Source organism: Natrix helvetica (assembly GCF_964273705.1).
Source record: "Natrix helvetica genome assembly, chromosome: 1".
In the NCBI taxonomy this organism is placed as follows: domain Eukaryota; kingdom Metazoa; phylum Chordata; class Lepidosauria; order Squamata; family Natricidae; genus Natrix; species Natrix helvetica.
Window position 1 is genome coordinate 120,041,960 of NC_138548.1, and position 18,570 is coordinate 120,060,529.

At 41.8% G+C, this 18,570-nt stretch overlaps 1 protein-coding gene across 1 annotated transcript in view; it reads left to right on the forward strand.

The window, feature by feature from the left end:
* Positions 1 to 4,864: 4,864 nt before the first annotated feature.
* VWCE (von Willebrand factor C and EGF domains) overlaps positions 4,865 to 18,570 on the forward strand; it is a 30,503-nt gene continuing 16,797 nt past the window's right edge. The window contains exons 1-11 of the mRNA XM_081969191.1: positions 4,865 to 5,014; positions 7,923 to 8,017; positions 8,575 to 8,664; positions 10,406 to 10,534; positions 12,491 to 12,607; positions 12,738 to 12,854; positions 14,020 to 14,148; positions 15,644 to 16,068; positions 16,150 to 16,243; positions 17,031 to 17,113; positions 18,406 to 18,493. Coding sequence (XP_081825317.1) covers positions 4,905 to 5,014; positions 7,923 to 8,017; positions 8,575 to 8,664; positions 10,406 to 10,534; positions 12,491 to 12,607; positions 12,738 to 12,854; positions 14,020 to 14,148; positions 15,644 to 16,068; positions 16,150 to 16,243; positions 17,031 to 17,113; positions 18,406 to 18,493 — 1,477 coding nt within the window. The 5' untranslated portion in view covers positions 4,865 to 4,904. The remainder of the gene's footprint in view (positions 5,015 to 7,922; positions 8,018 to 8,574; positions 8,665 to 10,405; positions 10,535 to 12,490; positions 12,608 to 12,737; positions 12,855 to 14,019; positions 14,149 to 15,643; positions 16,069 to 16,149; positions 16,244 to 17,030; positions 17,114 to 18,405; positions 18,494 to 18,570) is intronic.

An 18,570-nucleotide genomic window follows, 5' to 3' on the forward strand; every position in this document is an offset into this window, starting at 1 on the left:
GAAATTCTAGTCCCAATTATTTGTTGTAAGTCAAGGACTTTCTGTAATATGTTGGAAAGGTCAACAACGTTTGGCACCTGCAGCATGTACAGTGTGAAGCAATGTCCTGTACAAATTTTTCTCATGTACTAGGTGATTGTGCTCTCCCATATTTTTTAAAATCATGCCCCAAACATTGTTGATGGCATAATCTGTTTAGATATATTGCTTATGTTGGATTTCACATCTGCTTAGATAAGGTATAAAGGCTTGTGACGAATGCAACTAGCTTTCTGTAAAATAGTATATTTTGCCAAAAGATAAACACTTGGAAAAAAAAGTACTTGGAAAAATATTTGAAAATGTTTTATACAACATGGAGGTTCTGAAATCATATCTTCAGCCTGTGATATTAATGGCAAACCTGCTTGGTAGAATGGAATACTATCAAAACGCCTGGCTCTATTCTCAGGAGGAATGAGGACAGAAATGTGAGGTTTCAGAGATATTAAGACTAACTGCATTCAGCAGTCATTTAGACATGGCCTTAAATAAACTACAAGCATTTAATTGTGTACATTACATTACATTACATTACATTACATTTGCTGTCCCTGGAAACCTGGTATGCATGGATATTCAGATGACTGAGTGAGCATGATATTGGTGGCTTTTGTTAAAATTACAAAAGCTCTTTTGTGTGGTGATATACATACAAAAAGTGTGGTGTTGGTCTCACAATGGCAGAATGCTACTTTCATTATTTGTCCTACCCCTTGTGGATATCCCTGATTCTTATTTTATTGTGAAATCACAGTTGGGAAGTATCCCAAATTTGGGGGGGGGGGGGAACATGCATGCCAAAACTGCTATTAAAGGAAGGGGCCTATACATATTTTTGGAGCCCCTCATCAATCTAGATTGTGCTTGCCTTATATTTCCAAATGAATATAAGAGGCAATGCAGTAATATGTAGTAAACATTGTACAGTGTATTGAAATATGTTCCTGTTTTAGTACATTGAATTTCAGAGTGCAATTGATACAAAACATAGTCCTTTTTGATAGGATACTAATACAAAAAATGGGAGAAAGAAAGAAAGAAATTTCAATATTTGCATAGCTGTGTGATACTTAGGGGGAGTATATTCATATAATGTTACACGTGAGTCATTTCAAGAAAGAACTGCAATGTTCTTTTTTCACTATTTTTAATAGTAATTTTATTAAATGTTACAATTAAAAAACTAATACAAACTAAAAAAACTGCATATAGAAAAAAGAAAAAGTATAGTGAAAAGTATATATAAAGAAATGACTTCACTCTTTATCATGTAAATATTTTAGTAACTTAGCACCTCTTAAACTACAACAAATGAACTTTTCTTTCCATATCCCATTTCTTATCTACAAATGATCCTTAATGCCTCCTTGTTTAGTTGTGCTTAGCAAAAATCCATTAAGGGTTAACAGATGATAACATAACTTTAACCTTGATCAAATAAACCAACTTTATATTCTTTGTTTATTTTTAACAATTAACAATCAGATGACTGCAAAGAAATACAATCCTTCCACTCACATCCCCCTCCCACCATCTTATCAAACCTAACCTTCCAACTCTCCACCATCCAGTCTCAACTGTCAGTACCTATCCTTCCATCCTACTCATCCACCCCCCATCAGAACTGATGAAGTTTCTTGGATGAGAAGCAAATCGTTTTCTTCCTCAAAGGGGAAAAAATCCAATTGCCTTTAGAAGAAAAACACTCTTCAGTTAATACAAAGCATTCTTAATATCTAGAAGCAGTGAATCTGACACTGATGTTCAGGACTTTTTGATTCGAAGGAAACTAATAGAGATTACAATTAACTGTAAAAAACACAAGATCAGGACATTTGCATTGCTGAATGCTTATTAAGAAAAAATATAAATTAAAAATAAGGTTTAGTTCTTTAGGATTTATTTCTAAATGTGCATATGCAAAACTCAGAAATCTTACTGTTTTAGAAAGGCAGCATGCTATATATTCCTGTCTGGTTTACTTAATACCTATGGAAGCCTTGGAAGCACAGACCTTAAAGGTTATTTCATCACCCAATTTTTAATTGATATTCCCAGGACCATTCCCCTGAACCTGTAGGTCAACTGCCCATCAAAAAAATAGATACCTAAAATTGTAGAGCATTACAAATAAACACCAAAAGGAGGTTTTCTTGAAGGAATCTTGGTATCGTTTTTCAACATGAGCAAATGTAATTTGAGCTATAGGGTTTTGTAGCCCAGGTAGCAGCAGAATAAGCAAGTAAGAAGTAACTTTCTCCTTGAAGCCATCAAACAATGAGGCTGTTGTTTGCTCTCCGTCAAAAACTAGATTTGAATGGCAGATGAAATTATTGCAAGGTGGGGGGAATTGGAGAGTAGAAAGAGAATGACACATGGAACATGTCTAGAATTTGAGAATCAGACTTTTCCCCCAAATCTCTGAGAAACATTTAATTCACATCTTATACAAAAAGCATCTTATACAACGACCAGAAAAAGCATGAAGGAAACAGCACTATGGCTTTCGTTCTCATCCAAAGCACTTTCTGTCCCCATCCCACCCTTTACAGAGTGCTGTAAAGCATGGTGGAGTGACACATAGGTCTAAATGCTTTTGCTATACTTGCATAACAATGACTCTCACAAGTCACATTATTTCTCAGAGAAGGAGGAAAACAATAAATTCCCTTTCCTGCCTTCTTAATCTCACTAGTGGAACCAGGAGGCAAGTACTGCACTATGCAAGTGAACATGGCACATCCTAATTGGAAGAGAGCTCCTGGTAATAAGAATCCAGAGTACCTTTGATAAGTGCAGTTTCATATTTGAGAAAAAACAATGGAAAATAAGTTTGATGGATTAATCTTTCAGGCAGTGAAATAGAATAGATAGCCAAGATACAGTTTTATGAATTTGACCACAATCTGCAAAAGTTTACCTGAGAAGAAGTCTTTTTATCCTCTAAAATGCTAAAAGACACTTAATTGCTTTTGCAATAGGATTGTTGGTGCTTTAAGGGTTACAGAGGAACGCTCTGCATCATCTGCTAAGCATAAAAATAAAACTTGTTTACATTCCCCAAGTTGCATAACCCTGACAAAGGTTGGTACTGGATTGCTTATTACCTCTAACAGTTGCCTCTGGTGATAATACTATTTGAGCCAAGAATGGCTGTTTGGACAACTCCAAATGATATATTAGCAGAGGAAGGGAATCCTTGTTATTAGAGTGGTGGTGGTGGTGGAGGGGATGCAATCTCTCTAGGACAGTGGTTCTCAACTTGTGGGTCGTGACCCCTTTGGGGGTCAAATGACCCTTTCACAGGGGTCGTCTTAAGACCATCGGAAAACACATATTTTCGATGGTCTTAGGAACTGAGACACCAATTTTATGGTTGGGGGTCACCACAACATGAGGAACTGTATTAAAGGGTCACGGCATTGGGAAGGTTGAGAACCACTGCTCTAGGAGAAGTACGCTGCTGGTGTAATTATTGAGACAGCACAATAGTTTCCTTATGTCAGCTGAACAAGACTTGCTATATTTCATTAAGGAGACCCAACTGCCTTGTGTTTAGTCTTTTCCCTTTGCCTGCCCCTTGAGAGAATCTATCTTAATTTTCATGCTTTTCTCTCTGATGAATTTCCTTCTTGAACTTCTGAACTGGATTAGAGTGAATCATATTAATAGCTAGGATTACTTCTGCTATGTGATAAGTGTACTATTTTTCTTAATGACAGCTATTAATGATTCTATTGAAGAGTATGTGCGGGCTTAAGCTCTTTTTATGTTTTTATTCAACCACATTAATGTTCACTGCTTGATAATCTTCAGTCATGGAGCAGGCATTAAAATCTTAATGTTGATTGCTTGGTTTTGACATAAGTTGTGTGAATCACTGTCATAAGTAAACCAGGTTTAATGGCTAAGATATCAGGATAAGGCAAGCATCGATTTTTCAATAAACCAAGCTTATGCAAATGCTGCTTAACATCGACTGCTGGTGTTTTGTTCACCTCCTGAAGCAACACCTGTTTTTTTTCACCAGTGGAAAATCCGAAACGGACAGCTGGGCAACTGAAGCGATTTTGGTTTGGTTTGGTTTTTTTTTTGTTTTTTTGTTTCTGCTTTTTCTCTCTCCCCGCTTTTCCCCTTCCCCCCATTCCGGCCCCAGCTTTGCAGCTCCTCTCTGGAACAAGGCCCCCAATGTATTGCAAGGGGCAGCAGCAGCCTAGTCTGTTATTCACATCAGATGCGCCTCGGGTCCTCATCCCCCTCGGAGCCGCTTGGAAGCCTTTATCTGCCGCGGCTCCTCTTCGGTCCAGACGGGAAAGCAGCCCAGGGAGGGGAGAGGGGAGGAGGGGACATTCCACATGCCAGATGTGGAAAAGAGAGACTCCTAAAAAATATGGGGGGGGGCTCTTCTCAGTGCAGCAACAAAGCTGCTGTGTTTTGAAGCCCGGGGGCCTCCCCTGTTCGTTTGCTCTGCGCCTCCCAGCTTCCCCCCCCCCCGGAGGGAGGGGCGAAGCGAGTACCCTTTTGTACACACGCACGCACGCCCTCGCACACAGGCAATGCTTCCCCCCCCCACTCGGAACACCCGGCTGGGGAGCCCCGCCGCAATCTGATCCTGCTCTTGGGGAGGAGCTTTCTCCCCACGCCGCCGCTGCCGCTGCCCCCAGCTCGCCAGCGCTGATCCTCGCTCCCCTCCTCTGCCCTGAAAGCGCCCCCGGCCGCCTCTTTGGTGGGAAGAGTCCAGACAGTTCAAGCCATGCTGTAGGAGGCCTGCGGGGAAAGAGAGGGGCGGGGAGGGACGGGGAAGGGCAGGGAAAGAGGCTTCGGAGGGAGCAAAGCATCTCTGCGGACTGGGAGACGCTGTCATGTTGGCCGGGCTGCTCTTCCAGGCTGCTTGGGTGGCTGTGCTCCTTCACGTCGCTCAGGGCAGAGTCTACACGGGAAGGAGGAAGCTTGCCAACTTCGCCGTAGAGAGGTACCCCCTCCGCTGCCCTGGCCCGCCGCCGCCGCCGCCAATATCCGTCCACCAAACGGGGACAAACCTTGTAATAGAGCTACACTTCTCTCCCTCCTCCCCCAATCCCCGCCACTGAATCCCCCTGAGGCTGACTGGGAAACGAGACCGCGACGCCACCTCGCCATCTCCCCGCCACTCCCCGCGCGCCACACGAGCTGGGCAGCGAGCGCTTCCAGCGCTTTCCACGGCGAGTGCTGAGGGAGGAGGGGGAGGAGGAGGCGCAGGAGGGAGTCCGTTGGTGCGCGTGCTGGGAGACGGCGGCGCTTACTTGGGGAAGCGGGAATTAGTATTCCCTTCCTTCGTTCCTTTTCCTTCCTTCCTTCGTTCCTTCCTTCGTTCCTCCCTTTCTATTTACTACTTGGTGTCTCTGTCGGCCATGCCCTCTCCAGCTTGACAGAGTTCTGGAGGTGACCAAGCTGTTGAGGCTTGTGCTGTCCAAAGCTGCCGTTCAGGACTAAATGTCCAGTTAAACCAGTTTGCCAACAGGACACACACACACACACACACACAGAGAGAGAGAGTTGGCTACACAACTGAGGGTCTGTGCTTGGAAGCAAAATGGAGGGGGTGAGATGGTGTGTTTCCTTCACTGAATGCCCTGATTTCAGGATGCCAACTTGTCCCATGTTTCTATGCGTCTGTGGCAACGGGCAGCTTGTTTCCATAGATGTGCTTCTGTTCATGTTAGTGATGATAATTAGTTATTATATTTTAGTCTAAGGAAGAACTTCTGCTCCGATTATCCATGCCATGTGTCTGAATGTAGCCTTTTCTTCCTTGCCTGCTCCAAGTCCTATTTTCTTTCAACCGTCTTGCTTCATTTTATTAATGCAATTTGTAAGGTGGGGGGCTCCGTTTCCTTTTGTGTGAGAAGAGAAACATATCCTGAAAGCCCACCAGGGCACTTTTCTATAATTCATGAGCTACCTGAACCCAGCACAGGGAATGGTTGCATCGCTATTCATGAAAATAGCCCAACCGAACCTGTGCAATGAGCAAAATGACCATTAAGTGTCACTGAGTGACTTCTCTGTTCTCTGGCACATCTTATGCAAAGACTGTGACCATCTCTGGTCAACATCCACACTTCTGTGTCCCTTGCACACATCCACACTTCTGTGTCCCTTGCACACTTGTCACAGTGTAACTTAATTCTTTTAGAGCTGGAGGTGTGTTATAAAGATAGCAATTGGCACAAAAACAAGCGGGGGGGTGGGGGAGGGGGAAAGAATGTGCTGGATTTATTGCTGGTATGCTTTGCACCGATCACCTTCCTGTCCACTGGGGAATTTCTTTCAGGGACTTCTGACTAATTCTCCCCCAGAGCTTTGTGAACACAGCTGTTTCTTTCCTCCGTTCTTCCTGTCTTGGGTCATCTGTGAAGATGTTATCTTTTCTCTTCCTTTCCTCCACAAAAGCCTCCTGTACACTTTTCTTCTCCATCCCCCTACTGGCAATTGACAACTGCTTCTCACATTCATGTATCTTCACTCTCCACTTTTTTTCTCCCCAGCCACTCTGTTTTGTAGCCCTTTTCCCTCTCTTTCTTTCATCTTCAGCAATCTTTCTCCCCAACTTTGGGTCATACTGGCAGCAGTAACCAAGCAATTGAGGAGATGGGGGTCGCCTCTGCCCCAGAGCTCTGGTCCACAATACCTATATAGTAGCCTGAACCAATAGGACTGCTCTCTCAACATTTCCCTACAAACAGCGCAGCTACACTTCAAGGCTAGAAAATGAGCTGCTTCTCCCCTGTTCTGTCTCCATTTGTTGGACTCATGCCAGTCCAACAGCAGCCATGCCAGGTCAATAAAAAAACACATGCCCCAGTCTCCACGATGCTGGCAGTTTCCCCCAACTTTTCAACATTGAACGGATTAACTTCCATCTTAGCTTTTACTCCAGAGGGAACTCGGTGAAGACAATTTGTAACATTTATTCTGGTGCTGCAGGATAAGAAATTTTGTATTGGTGAGAATTCCTGCCTTATCTCCCTCTTGGAACTTCTCCTACTCTCTCTGAAGCCAAGGCACCTTGATGCCTTGCATTCAGCCCCTTTCACAGTGATCAAAAGAGAAGCTGCTTTCCCATACAGTATATGAACACCCCCCCACCCCCGCATAATTCTATAAGCTGCAAATGCAGTCTGGAAATGATGAGATGGGGAGCTTTGCTGAAAAACCAATTTGTTCTCCCAGCTTTTCTGTCCTTTTCTTTCCCTGTCCTCATCTTCTGTCGTCCCAGAGAATAGACACTTGCACAACAACCAGAATAAGAAGAATGAGGCTGGCATGCTGGGTTGAAGTTTAATTTCTTAATTACTTAAGATCTTACTACTAAGGATGAAGAGAGATGCTTAGAATGTTATCCTTCTTGTGTAAAAATCACATCTGGCTTTGGCTACTGTGGTCCTCTGACTAGGCAGGATAGGATATTATCTTTTGTTCTCCAAAATGTTTTGGACAGCCACCAAATCTAGATACTATAAACTATTAAATTGATAGCTTCTGCAAGTCTGTGTTCCCTCCTGCCAAGAAAGAATGGTTTCTCTGTGTAATTTGATCCACTGTACCTTTCATCCAAATAGTTTTGTTGTGTCTTGAACACGGCATCAATTAGATTTTTAGTCCAACATGCTGTTATGCTTTGCTTTTTGCCAGCACTGTCCAGCTAGAGAAGCTCTGTGGTTGGCTTAAACAGTTGCAAGTCAGACTGTAGTTAGCATTTTATCCACAGTATTAAGTCCCGTTCTGCATAGGCAATGCTCAATTACTATGTACAAACAAAAAGGGAAAAAGAGAAGGAAGGAGGGGAGGCAGGGAGGGAGGATGGGGAGTTGGATCACAAACTACCTCTTCTATTGTAGACGTCGCATTGGACCACATATTTGTCTCTCTGGTTTTGGAAGTGGATGCTGTCCTGGATGGATACCATCTCCAGGGAGCGGACAATGCACACTGCGTAAGTTTCTAGAACCTGTGGCAAAATCAGCCAGCACTACGTTATTATTACTTTTAATCCTTATTAGCAAACTAATGTTCATTAATGCTTTGCTGCAAGGGTTATCATAATCTTAAGAGAACACACAAGGAGTTCCAAAGGAAGACAGCCAGGGAACAACAGCAATAGAAAAGTCCTGCAACTGATATGAACAGTGATCAGCAGAGCTGCCCTTTATAAGACAAGTAGGACCAACGTCCCACCATGCTATCGATGACTACACTCCAGTAAAGTACTTAGCACTGAAGCTGAGCTTATAGATTTGCTTTTGGGGCATTTTCTTCTTCTAAATCATCTGGGAACTCTAATTTTGCAATTATTCTATGGATAGTCTTACCTATTTTGATGAAGTGTTGCTTACTTTAGAACTAGGAAACAACAGTCCTCCAGATATTGCTGAATTGTAACTACCAGCATCCCTTACCACAGCCATTCTGTCTGCATTTCTACACACCTACACCTACACACACACACACACACGCCAAGTCTAATGGATGTTTTCTTGGTCCTCCTCCTAGCACTGTGTTCCTTTGGCTGTGGCAGTGGCATCTGCATAGCTCCCAATGTCTGTGCTTGCCGGGATGGAAGGCAGGGCATCACCTGTCAAGGTAAGCTACATTTCCTGAAATGCTATCAGCAGTACTGTTTACTGATAGGATGCATGATTCCTATGGAGGGTTTGCCTGGTACCACAAGATGAGATGCTCAGTTTGTGGCTTTAGGATGTATTTTAAAATCTGGAACCCATAACAGAGAATCTATGGAATGGATTGAAAACTTTTTATTTCGTTCTATATCTTAGTTGTACATCATTTTCCCATAATAACAATGCCAAAAACACCCTGTGATGCAGTTCCCCCATCATTAAAGCTCTCTAAAGGGAGAACTATATTAGTTCTTTAGTCAAAGATGACAGAACTGAAAAAACTGGGAAATGAGGACCAGTTTTCTGAGAAAGGATTGGATCATCTGTAGTACAAAATGACTGGGAAAAGTTCTCTATATGTGTAGGAACATTTATCTAGCCTGCCATGGTGTAGGATCCTGTGCTACTCCTACACCTCAATATATATGGCTCATATGGACCCTTGGACACTTTAGACAGGAGGGAAAAACTTGTGCTTGTCCAATACTGTTAGCCTATAATCACCATCAATCTTAGTTAAATGTTTAATAATAGTGAAGATACTTTATTTTATTGGTTAATATTGTTGTTATATCTTATTATAATAAAAGTTGTTGTAACTTTTAAGTTTATATCTTGCCTTTCTGTTTATGCATTTAGAAAAGTAAAATGTATAAAATGTACCAATAACATCAGTGCATTTAAATCTAATTTAAAGATTTAATTAAAATTGAATTCATTGTAACTGAAATCATGTAATGGATTCCTTGATTATGGGAACCACAGTTCATAAACTTGTGGCTGGCCAGATATTCCTGGACTAGAGCCAGTACTATAATGTTCCCAGCAAGGGACACATATTCTTAGAATCAAATTTCCACCCTGTCCATTTTCAATGCTTAATGTCAGCGATCCAGTTTTATTCACACTTTAATATGACAATACATGTAAATCATCCCTGGAAAGCCATAGACTATTTTGCATGTTCTTACCAGACAGGAGTTTTCTACTGTTCACCATTGAGTGATCAATTTGTTATACATCATCAAGTTAGTGTTGATTTTGGGATTGCTTTCTTTTGTTTTGGTAACCTACGTTAACAGAGTAACAGCTAAATAGTATTTGTTGTTTTCACTAAAAGCAGACCCAAAACAGCTGAATGAAAATAATGCTCTTGAACTTGGGGAGTTTCTCCTTTCTGTGGACTCTGCCAGTGCATCGAACCTTTTCCATAAGATCTTTTCCAGGACTGCCAGTTTTGGGTTGCAAAACTGTAGAGGACCAAAGGATATCAGCAAAAGGATAACAGAAAAACCTCTTTGTGGGCTCCTTGGTGTTCTTTGAGTTTGTTTTTTCTCTCCCCAGGCATTTCATTACCAAACTAGGTAACATTGTCAATCAGTGCACCATCATCACTGATGTTACTTAGTTTGGTAATGAAATGTCTGCAAGAAAACAACCAAGCTCAGAGAGCACCAAGGACCCCACCTTGAGCTACAAACGTTAACTTCTGTCAAAACCCTCCTTGCTACCATTTTAGTCATTCCAGGTTTTACAGCCCTATTCATCCTGAAGATGCTGGAATAGACATTTCTGTTCATGTAGCAGTGAAACTGAGGATGTTTTCCTCTGCCTCGTCCCTTCTCACAGTCATTCTTATTACCTTACAGATTTTCCCTAATTGCAATCTCTCTGTAAAACTGGCCCATTTTGTTTTTTTACAGACCCGCCTGGAGCCTGTGGGGAGTATGGCTGTGACATCACCTGCAATCATGGGGGCTGCCAGGAGGTGGCAAGAGTGTGCCCTGTGGGATTCTCTATGACCGAAACAGCTAATGGTGTACGTTGTGTGGGTAAGCCGGAAAATGGGGTAACTCATGGGAGTCAGGAGAAATGGACCTTCAACACAAGAGTCATAGGGAATTTTTACACTTTTAGACTGAGCAAGGCATTGCTCTTTAGCTATAGCAAGATTGGTCAACATCTGGCCACGCAGCTATGGCTCCAGAACATCCCCAGATTCTGCTGCTGAAATCTGGTATGAGCAATCGTTTTCACTTTTTTGCCCACAAATGGGAAACAAGTCACCAGAAGGCAAAATTTTCAATTCCAACCATTATCTTAACTTCATATGCCATGTGAGTCTTACATATTTCAGAGCTCTTCCTTAGGGGTGTGGGGGGAAAGGAGAGGAAAGGGAAAGGGGTCACCCTCATCCAAAAGATTGCTTGCACCTTCCTTAAAAGCCGGATCAATAACTGTAATTCATGTTGGCTTGTCTAGCATTTCAGTATCCTGAAATGTATTTTTGAGCATAAGACTTATGAAAAAGATAATTGGTTTGGCATTTGCTCAGTGGCATGTTTTCATTTAAAGACTTTCTCTGTACACAGACACACAAATACATCAGCAACAATGCTAAACCGGCACTGACCAAAATAATAATATTGAGGTTGTGCTAAAGGGAAAACGTGTGGCAATAGGTTCAGTGTTCTAAAATGATTCAAAATGAAATAAATGTCTTCTTCAAGTTAGCTCAACTGCTGACATCACAGACATGACACTAGGAAAGTGATTTGCGCTGCCTTCTTCTGAAATGTTTTTTCAAGTTATCCATCCCACCCACTACTCTGTTATACCTAGCACACCTTCTGATCACTCAGTAGTGTCCTCCTTGGGCACTTTGACTTGGGCTATTGGAGAGACTGGACGCCGGATTTCCACATGCTACAACACTGGTCAATCACTACACGTGTGCATGACTTTAACACTCTTTACAAAGAGCATTAAATCTGTTTTTTAAAATAAGGGTTTGGCATTCTTTGGAAAAAAAGCTCTAGCCCTATGTTTAATAAGCAGAACTAGTGTTCTCTTTTTCTACACGGCACAGAAGTTTGGTTGATACCAGATGGTATCCTGCCAGCTGTAATTTGTTGGTTCTGTCCCATATTTATTTATTTATTTATTTATTTTATTGAACTTATTAGTCGCCCCCTCTCCCCACAGGGACTCGGGGCGACGTACAGAGCAATAATCAAGATAGCACCATATATCGTGCAGAGGAGGTAAAAATAAGTCCATAAATAAGCATACTTACAAAGTTTAAAACCCAAATATTAAAAACAATATTTCCCATTATAAAATGACCTGGGGTGGCAAGATTGTAACGTTATGCCAGGCCGGCTTGACAAAACAGGTAGGTCTTCAGCTTCATACGGAAGGAGCGAAGATCGGTTGTTGTCCGGATGTCTGGGGGGAGGTCATTCCAAAGGGTAGGGCCAACCACAGAGAAGGCCCTACTCCTGGGCACCGCCCCCTGGCACTCTCTAGAGGACGGCACCCGGAGCAACCCCTCCCTGTGTGAGCGGGTGGGTCGCAGGGATGTATGGGGCAGGACGCGATCCCGCAGGTAACTAGGCCCTGTGCCATGGAGCGCTTTGAAGATGGTAACCAGTACCTTGAAGCGCACCCGGTAGGCCACAGGAAGCCAGTGCAGCTCGCGCAGGATAGGTGTTATATGGGAGAATCTCGATCTCCCCATAATAACCCGCGCGGCTGCATTCTGGACCAACTGCAGTCTCCGGGCGCACCTCAAGGGGAGCCCCATGTAGAGAGCGTTACAGTAGTCCAGGCGGGACGTCACCAGCGCGTGAGTGACTGTGCGCAAGACCTCCCGGTCCAAAAGGAACATGAACGCATAACAGGTTTCCCACTGATTCTGATAATTTAGCTCTCCATTTTTGTCTTTTGATGATGCTGATCTCTTCTCCTGTCTTCATATTTGCTGATTCACAATATTTTTTCTGCAGATATTGATGAGTGCCTGAGTGCTTCCTGTGAGGGGCTTTGTGTGAACACAGAAGGGGGCTTTGTGTGTGAATGTGGCCCAGGGATGCAACTTGCAACTGACCGGCACAGTTGTCAAGGTGGGTCAGACTGGAATTGCAGGAAGGGAGTTCTGGATGAAGTTTTTTTTTTTAAAAAAAGGAAATTGCAGAAGAAACATTGGCAGGATAGATTGTCATGGTCCAATGATGTTAATCATCTTGTTCCCAGATACTGATAAGTGCCTAACAACACCTTGCCAGCAGCACTGCCAAAACACTATCGGCAGCTATCAATGTTCCTGCCATCCTGGATTCTACCTTCATGGCAACCGACATTCGTGTGTGGGTGAGTGATTCTGCTTTTGTTGGAGAATCCAGCAAAGTACCTTTCTTCTCGAACAAGTGGTTACCCTAGCCTAAAGGCTCCGTGGGAGCTATAACTTTCTGGAGAACAAATTGGAACTGAATCATTTGAAGGATTTATTTCCTTTCATTTAAAAAAGGTTCGAGGAGATATGTTATCATCACTGCCTTAGTTTTGGGGAACAGCCTGTTTGGACTGTGACTCCAGGGCGCTGCAGTGTGGTTTGTTTTTCCAAATCAGAGTGACAAAACTATTTGAGCTTCTAAAACTGCACATTTAAAAGGGGACTGATTAGTTTCTTTGAGTTCTTTGTTCTTTGTATCATACCTGACAGTCTCACATATCTAAGTTCAGCAGATATATTTTCCCAAATTGAGAAATAATGATGGAAAAGTTTTCCTGTTCAATATTGTGGTGGTACAAGGTACCCTCCCTACACACAGATACATAAGCTGCATCCAGTATCAGAGCTATGAGATGTCCCCTCAGGCATATGAACTGCTTAAACAGCAACTGGACTTTCTTGATTTTTCTTGAAGATGTTAAAAAATCCCCCAGCTGCTGTTTGAAAAAAGCACCTTTTGGGATGACCATGACTGGATGAGTGAGAACCTCCATGACATTTTCTTTAAGGTGTCCTTATAAGGAAATATCAATAGCAAGCTGAATTGGCCCTGAGTGATGGCAGGGGATATAATCAGTCAAGAACTTGCAGCTAACTTGTTTCTGTTTTCTGACCATATCTCTGAAGTAGTGCAGCTAGCATTCTGACCTAGTAGGAAGGGATACTATACAGATACTTAGGTGACATGGCCAGTATATAAATTTTTTAAAATTATAAACAAACAAATACTAAATAATAAAGTCACTCAGATGGGCTTATCAAAATATTTATCAACGTCATACTATAATTTCTGACTTCTATTTTCTTTGCAATGTAGTAGGCCTAGAGTATATAATTTCTGATTTTTCTTTTGCTCTGGTCTGTCCAGAAAGCTTCTAGTGCTGTGCTGGAAGCCTGTTTCATTGTTTGCATGCTAATAAAATGATGTTGTACCTTCAAAGTGGCTAAGCAACAAAAATATCTGCACAGCCACAAGCTTGAGCTGAGCTGAGCTATGCTGTAAGCTCTGTCTGTCTGGTGCAGATGTGAATGAATGCCGCCGACCCAGTGAGAAGCGAACCTGCCAACACTCCTGTCACAATACGCTGGGGAGTTTTATGTGCAGCTGTCATCCAGGCTACCGACTTAGTGTGGACAGATTGTCTTGTGAAGGTAAGGACTGCCATATAGTTCATTCTACAAGAAAGTCTTCTTGATCCTTTGCATTGCATCAATTATTTGTTTATTGTGGTAAAAACTGATCAACTAGTAAAGTCCTGAGACTATCAGAATGTGAGCACTGGGAGAACAAGGAGATGTTGGAAAATGTGTAAATCTAGTCCACATCTGTTTAGTAAGCCAAAGTGATTCAGCCCAGTAGACACAGGCTTGCTGCTGTAAACTGCCTAGGATGGTGACTACATTTGTTCCTCTAGAAATCTCAGTTAGCATGCTGTTTACACCTTCTTGCTCATCTCATCTATGCTGGTTAATGTCCTGTCGAGTTTTACCAGTGATAGTGCTTTTGCCAAATGTATACCTTTGCCAAATGTATTGTTCCAATGGAACAGAACTATAACAACTGTCAATCAAAATCCCTTCTTGTTACTGAGATCCCCAATGGTCTTAGTTATACCTACCGGTTCTTGCCCAACTTAAAAAGATCAAGATCAATTCAAAGAGGCTTTTGAAACAGGGCTCTCAGTCTGTTGGATTAAGTTATCTCCCCTCAGCATGTGGAGCTCGCCAGATGAGCTTTCTGGGCAGAGGTTTATTTTTCTAAATAGGCAGGCAGGCAGGCAAGCAGGCCGGTACATCCCATCTTCCAGGATTTTTTAAAAAAATGTGCTTTAAAAGATCTGTAAAATAACTTGCAGCAGTTTTAAACAGTATCTTTTGTTATGTAGACAAAATATACTGAACCCTTGATTCATATTACATTGATAATCATTTCCAAGAAAAATTTTAATACAAATTTATCTGACCTTGTTTGTTACATAATTTTCCCTGAAGCATAATTTTGGAATACATATTTTTCACTCTATGTGTTTGATTTTTTAAAATAAAAATAAACCTTTCTATTTGCATTTTTCAAAAACGTATTTTTTCGTTGAGTGTCTCTTAAATGATGTTTATTTCATGTGAACTTTTTTAGCACATAAACAGAAATTAGTAAACTCTACTCAAAATTCTACGTGCCCCATAAACAGTTTGTTTTGACAGATGCTCTCATTTTTTTTTCCAAAATGGGATTTCGTTTATTCTAGAGAAACAGAATTTAGCAACCCTTTTGGATTCCATTAACAAGGTTTTTCAAAAGCCTTTGTTATTGAAATCAGATAAGACTGGAGTCAAAAGCCTGGTAAAAGGCACAATTGAGAGCACAGTGTAAAAGCTTTGGGCAGTTAAAAGTGGTGGCTGGAAGTCTGTACTTCAGAATTACCAAGATTCTGTTAGTATAGCCTTATAATATAGCCTTATAAAGTAGAATTTATGACTAGATTATGCTTCTGTCTGGTTTACCAATGTGGGCTGATAATTTCTCTCTCTCTCTCTCTCTCTCTCTCTCTCTCTCTCTCTCTCTCTCTCTCTCCCTCCCTCCCTCCCTCCCTCTCTCTCTCTCTCTCTCTCCCTCCGTCCCCCTCCGTTACTCCCTCCTGCCTCACAGGTTTCTCGAAGTCCAGCCTGGCTCCTTCTCCCATTTTGCAGTCTCTTCAGCAGCCACAGACTCTGCTACGCCTTTCTCCAGAATCCATAGGACCTGTCTTGCCCCCCAGGGGTTCCCCAGACCTTGCTCCCTCAAGTGTACTTGGAACACCATTTCCTTTTCCATTTGTTTCCATTCTCTCTGTGCTTCCATCAACAGCTTCTCCTGCCTCCTCATCTCCTCCCCACAGCTCATCTTCTGCCACCTCTTTCTGGCCCAAAACTGCCAGGCCTTCTCTGCCACCATTGTTACCAAAGAAGTTCAGCCCATCCATTCCCCCAAGCCCTTTGACTCCTTCAATTCCATCTGCTTGCTGGCATGGAGGGGTCCTTCATAAAGATAACAGCTCCTGGACAGAGGCACCATGTTTGAATTGCTCCTGCAAGGTATATGACATATTTTGCGTTCTTACCTTACTCTCCAACTTCAAGTGTTACATTGGTACTGTCTTTATTGTCTTATTTCAGGGTGGACAAGTGTATTGTCAAACAGTGACATGTGAAGTTTCCTGCTCTCACCCAATTCCCCCAGCCCAGGGAGAATGCTGTCCTGCCTGCACAGGTGAGAGAAGTATCCACTAGATCAATGCATGTGTCAGATTGGATCTTGTGGGCCTTCCCTTGTTCTAGCCATGGAGGATTTTCACCATATACCCCCTTCCCCCACAACTGATCAGAAACAGTCCTAATTTCTGAAACTTGACTTAGTAAGTCTCCATTCCTATTTTAATTAACATTTTTGTTAATAAATGTTAATAGTTTTTAGATTCTCACTGGAGCATCTGAAAACTAGGCAGCTGCATCTTTATTCAACAGGTGCCATGTCTTGTGCAACCTGACATTTTGTATAAAAGGTAAATGCTCGTGTGAGTTGAGTTTGACTCCAGGTATCCAGCTATGCAACATTCTGTATATAGTTAGCAAACTGTAGGATAGTTTTTTTAGACCATTTTTAATTGAAAGCTAAAAAAAGTGGCACTGTCCCACCAATTTTAAAATTAAAAAGTTTAACTGGTCAAAATCTCATGAGATTTTCAGGTCTTATAAGATTTCAGTAATATCATCTGTTGATTCTAATATTGTTTGAACCTTGTAAGGTTTGGCAATTTCAGCCATTTTTAATGTAGTGAATTCATTTCTTAATTAGACTGATAAGCCAAGAGGTACCTTGAATTATCTGTGATTTGCAAATGATGATATTGTTACATGTATAAGCATCCAACAAGTTTTTGAAAATATCCACATGCTGAGCACTGAAATTTTCCCAGTTAAGAGAAAGTGTAATGGGGCCTATTTCCTTTAGTTCTTGTCCCTTCAGAGAAGAATCTTCTCATTCCTGTTTCTTACAGGCTGTTTCTATTATGGGATGTCCAGAGTTGAAGGGGACGTATTCTCTCTCTCTGAGGAGAACTGCACAATCTGTGTCTGCCTGGTGAGCCTCAGGGAGTTGGGGCTGGTATTTCTTTGAGGACATATAAATTAATACTTGCTAATATTTTAGATGAAAATAAATCTAATGACTGTTGCTTTTGCTAGGAGCCATCTGACAACATTGTATTGAAATTTGTAAATTTTTTGATGGGCATCTGTTTTTTGACCAATATCCCAGAAACTTGAATTAAGAGATGGAATTATTTCTCCTCCTCCTCCTCCATTTTACTTTATAGTACAAATTATTATACAATTTAACATGTAGTTTCAGACCCACATGATTTTATAATGTAGCCATATCTTTGGTCACTGATTTTTAACTTTTTATCAAAGATGCCAAATTTCCCTCCCCTCCCAAAAAATACAGAAAGAGGGGAGAACAATACTATAGTGAAAGACAAAATACTTTCCAGCTTCTATCAAACTTTCATTTTCATGTTGCTTTCATGCCACCCAAACGCCTTTTCTGAACCTGGCTGTTCAGAGGGTTCAAGGAGGGTGCAAGGAGGGTTTCCTTTGATTTTAAACCCGTACAAGGACCCCATAGGCAGGAGCAGGATATAGTGTGTTACTATCCTTCTCCCATGGCCCTTACAATCCCCTCACTACAAGCTGTACTCTCTTCCTTTTCAGCCTTCATTGTTAGCACTCTTATCCACATAACCACTGGGATGCCTGTCTCCAGTGGTTGAAGTCTGCTATCCAGGAAGAGTGCATAGAATTGATTGGGTGAGCAGAGTTTTTCCAAGGGGTAATTTTATAGATGAGATGCACTGAGACTCTTTACCAGCCACATTATGGCTAGGAGCAATACTAATCCTACTGTTAAGCAGTAGGTGTCACGAAAGGAGAGCATATTCTCCAGTGTTAATTTAATTGGTATTGTATTTATTGCCAAAGAGAAGCTTGTAGGGTATATCCGTCTTAAAGCCGAAAATAGTGTTGGTGGCCTTGATACTAAACACTTGACGTAGAACATGTACTGTTTATCTGAGATGGCAAAATGCACTGAGGTGGTCCAGAGTGAGGAGCATTTGGAATTTAATGGAAACAATGGGTGTGAGCATTTGGGAGGTGAAGGATTATATTCACAACAATCCGTTCATTCTTTGTCACAGTTTTTCTTACCTTGTTGCCTAGAAATTATTGTGGCTGAAATCTAAATTATCCTGATGCCACAAGTTTATGGAACACATTCACAAATATAATCCAGATGTGTCATCAGGCTGAAACTGCATTGTAGAAAATGAAAAATCAAATAAACTGCACTATAATGTTTGTTTTTCATTCCAGGCAGGCAACATTTCCTGTATTTCTCCAGAATGTACACCCAGTCCATGTCCCAGTTCTGCTCAGACTGATTGTTGTCCCTGCCAGCCAGGTAGATCTCTCTTGATTACTTAATTATTGCCATGAAGACATCTTGTTTTTTTTAGAGACAGTGTAAAGCAAGAAGGG